The sequence below is a fragment of the Danio rerio genome, chromosome 6 (genome assembly GCF_052040795.2).
Source record: "Danio rerio strain M-AB ecotype USA chromosome 6, GRCz13ab, whole genome shotgun sequence".
NCBI lineage: Eukaryota > Metazoa > Chordata > Actinopteri > Cypriniformes > Danionidae > Danio > Danio rerio.
In genome coordinates, this window is record NC_141026.1 from 10,572,038 (window position 1) to 10,581,985 (window position 9,948).

Here is a 9,948-nt window from a genome sequence, read left to right on the forward strand (position 1 = left end):
CAGCTACATTTTCAAGCACTTTATCTGAAATCTAAACACTTTTCAAACCTTGAAAAAGACTAGAGTTTAATTTTCAAGGATTTCCAGAATCCGTAATTACCTTGGAGTTTCCCCTGTAATGTTTTGTGAGTTTCATTATAAAATATACAGATTAAATAAACAAAGTTTTACAGAGGCAGTTGTGTACCATTATGGCTTACTGCCATGTAATCATAACCTTGTACTGTTTGGACACGGTTGCAACATGAACAAAAATGTTGGGTCCCTCCTCCTCAAAATCATTAGGAGAGTATCTGCATTTACAGATACAGTAATCTACCCCTGTCACCTTCTAAATACCCTCGCGGAGAAACATTCCCAAACCCCCCCAGTAGAAAAAAACAAAACAGGAGAAGGGGACGTGGGATGGGGCGTTTCCCTCGCCCTAAAGAATGAAGCCGTCTCCAGTTTCATTTGGAGAGGAAGGGAAGAAATCTCATGCTTTGGTGCATCTCGGGGCTTCCTGTTGTCCCAGAGGCAGGGTGGCAAAATTCACACCATTGGTGATGGGATCCTGTTTTTGTAGGCCACTTTTATGTTTCTTTCTTTCTGAAGAGAAACGTTTACTCTTTCACCTTCATCCACCCACTTGATTCCTTTGTCCGCCGTCGCTTTCCTCTCCTTACATACCGACCGAAAGCATTAATGGAGTCGAGACACATGGAGGGCTGCTCACTTGAGGTCTGTTATTGTAGTAAATTATGCTGCTATCAGTTTCAACTACTTGCTAACAACTGTTTTGAGGGGAGGGGGGATATCAAAGCTAAGCAGCAGGTCACCATTTGTGCAAACCAAATCAAGCCAAATCAAAGCTTTTAAAAATCTAATCACTTTATTAAGTGAAACTGAAAAAGGCCTTAAACACAATTAATCTGCTTAAATACATCGCACATCTTTTGACAGAAATGTGATATTTACAAATAATGGTACCATTTCCTCCTGTACATGCTTTCTCAGCTAAACATTTTTAAATCCCGACGGTCGCCTTTAAAAATGGCAGAATATTAAATTACTTCATAAGACCTGACTTGATATGGCAACATGGATGAATAAGCAACTCATGACCGAAGAACATTCAATTTAACTAGTTCTAAAATCTAAATAAACAGCCATGTGCAACCAGATGCTAAAATATGTAATCTATGAGAAAATGACCCAAAATGCGGAAAAGAAAAGAAGAAAAAAGTAACAAAACAAAGGAGACATTCATTCAACAACAGGAATTGATCAGTACTGCAAGGCACAAGACTAAATTGCAGACATTTTTGGCTGACGCTGGGTGAAGAAATCACAGCGTACACTCCTGGGGAAACGAAAAGTCCGTACTAAAGTTCCCACATCGGTATAAAAAATACAAAAGATGCCATGTTTCCATAAAAGTCATGAGTAGGTAGGGTTTCCAAGGGTATAAAAACAATCTAAAACGTAGTCCATTGGAGAAAGGCATGTTCTTTGGAGTTGTGCTTTCAAAAAAAAAAGGGTTTGCTAAATCTGGGCACTTAAGAAATGAGAAATGCTTCACGCTGGGCTCACACATCAGTGTCCTTTCCCATCAGCAAATGTGTGACCTGATCGCAGTTCACGTTTCCTTTCTATATTGACCTGTATTTTTCACATGCAGTCCACAAAGTTCAGTTCACACCGTTGTTTCCCCTTGGTTGTTGCCTAGCCGTTTGTAAAACCTGCGCCATGACTGTAGAGTTTTTCCAGACCAAATCCAGAATCCTGATGTTATGCCTACGATCATGGTCATGAGGTACTTGATCATAAACACAGTGAAATCGGGTGTCATTGGTGCAAAGTTGTTGTTTGGGCATGGCACTGCAAAACGCTTGCACGTTTGCATATGCCAGGTTTTTTCCCACTGCTCACGAAACGCCTGTTCGTAGAAGTAACACGCAATGACGATGGTTGCAGGAACGGTGTAGAGGACGCTGAACACCCCAATCCGTACCATGAGCTTCTCTAGTTTCTCCGTCTTGGTGCCGTCATGCTTCATGATAGTGCGAATGCGGAACAACGAAACAAATCCAGCCAGAAGGAAAGACGTACCGATGAAGAGGTAAACAAAAAGGGGGGCGAGAACGAATCCACGCAGTGCGTCAACATTGTAGATGCCTACATAACATACGCCGGTCAGAAGATCTCCATCCACTTGACCCAAAGCGAGGATGGTGATGGTCTTCACAGCAGGAACAGCCCATGCTGCTAGATGAAAATATTGAGAGTTGGCTTCGATAGCTTCATGGCCCCATTTCATCCCGGCAGAGAGGAACCAAGTGAGAGAGAGGATCACCCACCAAATGGAGCTGGCCATGCCAAAGAAATACAGCACCATGAAGAGAATGGTGCAGCCCTCTTTTTTAGTCCCTTGAGCCACAGTCTTAAAAGCATCATCCCGGAATTTATCGATGCAGACCACTTTGTCCTCCAGCAAAAAACCTGCCGCGTAAGCCACCGCCACCATAAAGTAACACCCAGAGAGGAAGATGATGGGGCGCTCCGGATAATGGAACCGGCGCATATCCACAAGGTAAGTGAGGACCGTGAACAGGGTACTCACACAGCACAGGATAGACCAGATTCCCACCCAGAGGCGACCAAATCGTACCTCTTCCTCCTTAAAGTACATCAGGCCATATGGTTGTTTGTGCTCGCAAGGAGCACCGCAGTTTTTCGCTCCCAAAAAGTGGTAGTTGAGGTAGGAAGGGACTGTGAGTTGAAGAGGGCATGTGAATGCCTGATTTTGGCGTGGCGTATGAATTCGTGGACTGAAGGGTTCTGGTATGTATGGCGTGGGGTTTGTCGTCGGGACATCAGGGTCTGATTTGTTCTGTCCCACGCAGATCTCTCCTGCTCCGTGAACAGGGAAGTTTTCACAGCGGAGTCTTTCAGGCCACTGGAAGCCAAACTTGTTCATGAGGGCCTCGCATCCTTGTCTTGCACGCTCGCACAAAGTGCGACAGGGTGGAATTGCTTGTTCCAGAACGGTGCACACTGGCGCGTACATGGAGCAGAGGAAAAACTTCAGATCTTGAGAACACTGAACTTTGACCAGAGGGTAGAACTGGTGCACCTCTAGTCCTGCGTCCTCCTGGTTGGTGTGTCCCAACAGGTTTGGCATGATCGTTTGGTTATACTGAATGTCTGTACACAGGGGAATAGATATGGGCTGGCAGAAACCATGCTCTGGGACGGAGATGCCCTTTTCTCCGTGATACTGGGCGGAAGACAGTCCAAACAGAAGTGTTGTGATGAACACGCAGTATGTTTTGTAGACACATGGCCCAACTTCCCGTACCGCCATCATTGATTGCCTGGTAAACAGACAAATAGGGAAATCATTTCAACATTTATTCCTTACAACAAGCATGTATATTTTCTAGAGCTCATTTTGTTTACTTAAGTAATCCAGTAGAGTACTTTTTAACTATTTTATTAGAAAGAATCTATTAGTTTAAATCATTTATCTAAATGATCCGTTTAGTTTGTCAAAATCCAAAGGGTGGCAAGTAATATTTGTCTATTGTTACGGGAAGCATATCAACTAATCAATTCTGCTTAGAATGCATAATTTTTTTCTTATAATGCACCTATTTTAGTTTGGTACCCATTTTTGTCTTACTAGTAACTATTACCTATCCTTTCACCATTATCCTCTCACACTTCTACTATATACACAATAAAGTCTAATTTGTTAGTGCATTACCAACTAGAAACTTTTATTTATTTATTTATTTTTACAGCACTTATTAACCAACCTTAGCTAACATTAGTTAAATAAAACTTTACTGTTAGTTGACAGTGCAATAACTAATGTTAATACAAGTTTTGGTTTTAATATTGTAAAACCTTTAACATTAAAGACTAATAAATGCGTTTTCGATACTAGTTTAAACAATGTCAAACAAAAGTTAACAAACAGAACGTAATAAATAATATTAGATATTACATAAATAAATAAAAGTTACTTTTAGCTACATTAAATTCAACAGCAAAATCAGTTACTGTAACAGCTGGTAAAGCTACAATGCAAGTGAGGAGTTAGCAACTAACAGCACATTGATTACTAGTATGCTAGTGAAACTGGATAACTAGAACTGGAATAAGTAATAGTCTCTAATAAATAATTACTAGTAAAACTAAAAAGTCAAATCACAACATTAAAATAACACCAAGTATAAAGAAATAAACTTCTGAAAACAGGTTTCGGGAAACTTTTAAACAAAGGGATGTTTCACAGACCAAATTGAGTCATAAGATTAAATCTTTCCACGCACATAAAGCTCCACAGAGAGACTCAAACTCAATACAACATCGTTTGGAAACAATAAAGAAACACAGAGTAATGTAATCTTACTTGAGCTCGCGTATCCCGCGAAACTTCGGCTTGTGCTTCGCTGCTATTCCTCAAATCCGATCTGGAGCTCCAGACGTGTCCGATCACTCGTACAACAAGGCGAGGCACAAACTATCCTCTAGTTCAGAGACTTGTTGCATTCAGGTATTCATGACCCCCTTTTTTGAGTCTCCTCCACATATTTCATCATCAAAACTCTCAAACATCTGCCTCCTTTTGCGCTCGGCCCTCCTCTCGCTTCAAACACAATGTAAGAGACTTTCTCCGCCACTCCTGTTGAATCCGCACTCTCCGGTGTGAAGTTGATACGCGGACTCCACATTGCTCCACACACAGTAATGATAAAACGGTTTCAAGCGGCCCTTCATTCACCATTCCCAAGCGCCTCTCCGCGGGGCGCCTTGAAACCACCTGCCGTCCGACCAATGAGAAGATGTGTTTTCGTTAGCGCGACGTTTCTTATTGGATCAGAAGGAATATTTTGGAAAAAGGGGTGGAGTTTTAATGTCTTATTCACGAACATTAGTCACTTTTAGGTTTTATTTATATTTATGGTTAAGTGTGTGTGTTGTAGTTTTGGCACTCGAGGTAAATTAGATAATAATGCTCCACTTCAAAGTTTTAAAATATAAAATTTGCTGTTTATTTACTCACTGTTTATTGTTAAAAAAAATAGGGATATTGGGAAATAACTAACTCAAACAGCTTCAGAATTTTTTTTAACCATAAAGGTAAATACTTTATTAATCCAAATGGCACAAGAATACAAATATGTAACCTTTTAGCTGACAGAGAAAAATAGACATTTACTTGAATATTGGTGTATGGTGGACGAAACCTGTAAAAGCAATAAATAGATAAATACGCAAATAAATAATTAATTAATAAATACACAAATTTCTGCATAAATAAAACAATAAATAAATAAATACGCAAATAAAAAAACAGAAAAAATAAATACAGAAATTCCTGCATAAATAAAACAATAATTAAATAAATATGGAAATAAATAAATAAATAAATACAAAAAATCCTGCATAAATAAAGCAATAAATAAATAAATGCGCAAACAAATAAATGTATATATATATATATATATATATATATATATATATATATATATATATATATATATATATATATATATATATATATATATATATAAAATCTGCATAAATAAATATATGAATAATTAATAGTGCGGTGTGAAAGAGGAAAAAAATCTACTTTCAGTTTAGCATTTTCTTATTCCCCCATATCCGTGTAATTTATTTAATTATTAATCTGCCTGCTATATTTATATATTTATGCAGGAATTTGTGGGGGTTTTATATGGACGTGTGCACTCACACAGCAAAAATTGTCTTTAATGTTTTGCTGAATAAAAAAAGTCATGCTCCAGTTTCCGCTGCGTAAAACTTATGCTGGAATAGTTGGCGGTTCATTCCGCTGTGGCAACCCCTGATTATTAAAGGGACTAAGCCAAAAAAAAATGAATGAATGAAATTGGCTGTAGTGTATGAGAGTGTGTGTGAATGCGAGAGTGTATTGGTGTTTCCCAGTAATGTGTTGCAGCTGGTAGGGCATCCGCTGCGTAAAACATATGCTGCAATAGTTGGCGGTGCATTCTGCTGTGGCAGTCCCTGGTAAATAAGGGTCTAAGCGGAAGGAAAATTAATGAATAAATAAAAAATTCACATACGTCTCGAATGGCTTAAAGTATAAGTACTAGGAAATTTTCATTTTTACATGATCCACTCCCTTTAATAAACGTTTGGTCATATTTTGATAATACATTTTTTTTAGCAATCTTGGATTCCAATGCAAGACCTTTAGAAATAGATGTTTGAGTAATAAAACTAATGGATTTATAACAGCTACTCCTCAACTGAATGTGATTTCTGCCACATACATCATAAAGCCATTTGGTGATGAAGTGGGAGTTGTACTGAGTTATGGCTCTCAAACAAATAGAAGAGGACATCCAACTTGTGAAAAGTTACATTTTGTGATTTGTAACCTGAAAATGGCCCACGCGTGTGTGTCTGTGATAAACGAGAAATCTGTTTAAGAGAAATCGCTGGCCAGAACTGCTGTAATGGCCATATTTGTAGGGATGTTTGAGCTCAGAGTTGTTGATAAATCTCTGCGGTATGCGATTCGCGGAGATTTATGCAGCCAAAAACACATATGATGACAAAACCATGCAGGACGATGAATAAGATGACACATTGCACTACACTTTTTTTTTGCCTTTTTTTTGCTTTATAAGGTTCATCTTAGCTCAGACAGAAAATAACAGTAAATTCTATGTAAATAATATTGATACATATAGAAATACAAAACTTGCCATAAAAATCACGCTCTGATACAATTTATCAAACAAGAAATTATCAGGAAAACATAATTATACACTGAATAAGTATACAAATAATAAGGTAAAATATATCACAAATTTACATAAAGATACACTACATAACATCAAAATAATAATAATAATAGGGTAATATATATATATATATATATATATATATATATATATATATATATATATATATATATATATATATATATATATATATATATATATATATATATATATATTTCACAGATTCACTGCATTCACAACCATCAGCATGTCATACTGAGCAGAGCAAAGACATATAGCAGTGCGATATGGCTGTACATTGGCAATAGTTGGAGCCGTGCATTGGATCGAGGCTGCAGTGCCAATATACAGCTATATCACGATGCTAAGAGTGTGATATAGCATTTATAAAACAGTTTGACGGCACAACCGTGTATATAAAAAAGAAAATAGAAAAGAGTGTGGCAAAAATCCTTATGTAAGAGGAACTACTTTCCTCCACCATTCATTTACATCTGCAGCTGACGTCAGAACAGCAGAAAGTGTTACTAATTCACCAACGTCCCTTTAGAGTTAGTATTTGAATGATTCTCCTGCGTAATGTCTCAGTAATGACAAAACAGGTGATTTTGCTCACATTTCAAGATTATGAGGCTGAACAGCATGGAATGTCATCAGTGTACAGAGATTTCCAAGTATTTCTCTGTTTCTATCGGGATATCACATCAAAAAAGCCAAAGCAAACATACCAGATTACTATGATATAAATATAGCACTAAAAATACAAAAAAGAGAGATCAACTTAGAAAGTCACTCACCTGTTTTATAATAATTTGATCAGCTGAAATATTTGTCAAACTGTAGTGAGCTGATTGATCTGCTATGTGAGCGGAGTAATACACAAGGGTGAAGAGACTGTAGTGCAGTCATTATGGGAATATTACACGGCTATGAGCCAATCAGATTCGAGAACCAGACAGAACTGTTGTATATACAGTTGAAGTCTGAATTATTAGCCCCCCTTTATATTTTTTCTCCAATTTCTGTTAAACGAAAAGAAGATTTTTTTCAACATTTCTAAACATAATAGATTTTTTAAAAAATTCCTTATAAGTGATTTATTGTACCTTTGCCATGATGACAGTAAATAATAATATTTGATTAGATATTTTTCAAGACACTTCTATACAGCTTAAAGTGACGTTTAAAGGCTTAACTAATTAGTTTAACCAGGCAGGTTAGGGTAATTAGGCAAGTTATTGTATAAAGATAAAAAATTTGCTCATAGGGGCTAATAATTTTGACCCTAAAATGGTTTTAAAAAATTTAAAAACTGCTTTTATTTTAGCTGAAATAAAACAAATAAGACTTTCTCCAGAAGAAAAAATATGATCAGACATATTGTGAAAAATTCATTGCTCTGTTAAACATAATTTGGAAAATATTTAAAAAAGAAAATAAAATTTAAAGGGGGGCAAATAATTTATAAACACACAAAGAAAAAAAAGTAAGATATAGGTGTCTTTTTATTTTTAGAAAGAGCTGCAGACTTTCTGGAACTGTTTTAACTTTTGTTTTATTGCGAACCGAATCTTTTCCATTTTGAGAGCATGTAAAATAAAAATTAAAAACTTATTGCCAATTAGAAGGGGGAACTGCAGACAATAGCGCTATAATTTAAAACTGAAATATAGCATATGCATTTAAAAAAAGTAATATTCAGACCTTTCCCCTCATTCATTCAAATAGCCATTTTTTGGTTCACCTGTAAATACATAGCATGCACATGGGCCTGTTCTTAAAAGCAAAGCAAGTCTGATAGCAATCAATCCTTTATCAGAGTCTAAATAAATAAAATCATTTATTCTAAAGATATGTTTATCATTCTGTCTGTTCTTTGGCTTACCCGCATCTCTGCCAGAAAGATGTCTGGATCCGACGTCTATTATACAAACATTTGTCTCTCCCTTTTACATCCACCTGAATATTATATCCGTCTGTCAGCATTCCCTATCTCTCGCTTTCTCATGAATTAATTACGTAAATACAGACCATCAATATCACTTGAACTGATCCAGGGCTCTGGCTGGGAGCAGTTTGAACTCAGGAATGGACTGAGATCTGAAAGAAAACTGATTAAGTGAGAGAAAAGCAGACGGAAGCAATCAAATACTAAATCTTTTAACTAAAATTCACCTTTAAGTACTATGAAGTTAAACTTTTCTTTGCAAAGCTGTAAAGATAACAAAGATTAAATGAAGTATTTGCATTTTTAATAATGCTTACCCTTTTTTATTGTAATAAACCTAAAAGCAATGACAAAAATCTTATGTAAATTTAAAGACTCAGACACCTATAGCAATGTTTATCTCCTTTCTTTCATCATTCTTCCCTCACACACACACACACACACGCACACACGCACACACGCACACACACACACACACACACACACACACACACACACACACACACACACACACACACACACACACTCTATCAACAATTTGTCATTCCTAACACTGTATTGTGGCTTTGATGGTGCCGAAGAGGCATTTGGTTTTCTTTTGCTGTGTGAGAGAGGTGAGATTTAATGCCTCACGCAATTCACATCTGTTTAGGCTAAAACAACAACTAATGAAAGTTAACGGGTGGCGAAATAATTATCGTTAACAAAAGGCACTTCTACGCTTCAAATCTATTTCTTGCTAGAGACAAAATGGAGGTGTGAAGTAAATTTTCGTTCACATTGTGAAATAAAAATATTATAACTATATTAAAATCCACAACTTTGCACAATTATACAAATTTTTTGGATAATTTGACAATCCTTAAATCCGACTGTCCTCCAATTGGCTGTCAATCATTTAATTGTTAATTCACAGTGAAAAAAAATTTAATAAAAAAGTGATTAGTTGACATTACTTTAAAATAGTGAGTAAACCTGTTGCTTTTAAAGTAATAAGTTGGCTTTACCCTTTGCCTTAAAATTAAGTAAATGAACTATCAGAAAATGACTTTTGCTGCTTGTTCAAACTACTTATTAAACATGAGCTGAATCAACACAATTCTTACATTTTTGTTTGGGACAAACTTATTGTCTTATGTTAAATTCACTTAAAGAGCCCTTATTACGGGTTTTTGAACCTTCTATGCAGTGTGTATTAGCTCTGAGTGAAGT

At 36.4% G+C, this 9,948-nt stretch overlaps 1 protein-coding gene across 1 annotated transcript; it reads right to left on the minus strand.

Moving 5' to 3' along the window:
- Positions 1-852: 852 nt before the first annotated feature.
- Positions 853-4,739, minus strand: fzd7b (frizzled class receptor 7b). The gene is made up of 2 exons (NM_170763.3): positions 4,400-4,739; positions 853-3,356 (listed from the first exon to the last, which is right to left on the minus strand). The coding sequence occupies exon 2, from the start codon at positions 3,347-3,349 to the stop codon at positions 1,676-1,678; it is 1,674 nt and encodes a 557-aa protein (NP_739569.1). The 5' UTR covers positions 3,350-3,356; positions 4,400-4,739; the 3' UTR covers positions 853-1,675.
- Between the last annotated feature and the right edge of the window lie 5,209 nt (positions 4,740-9,948).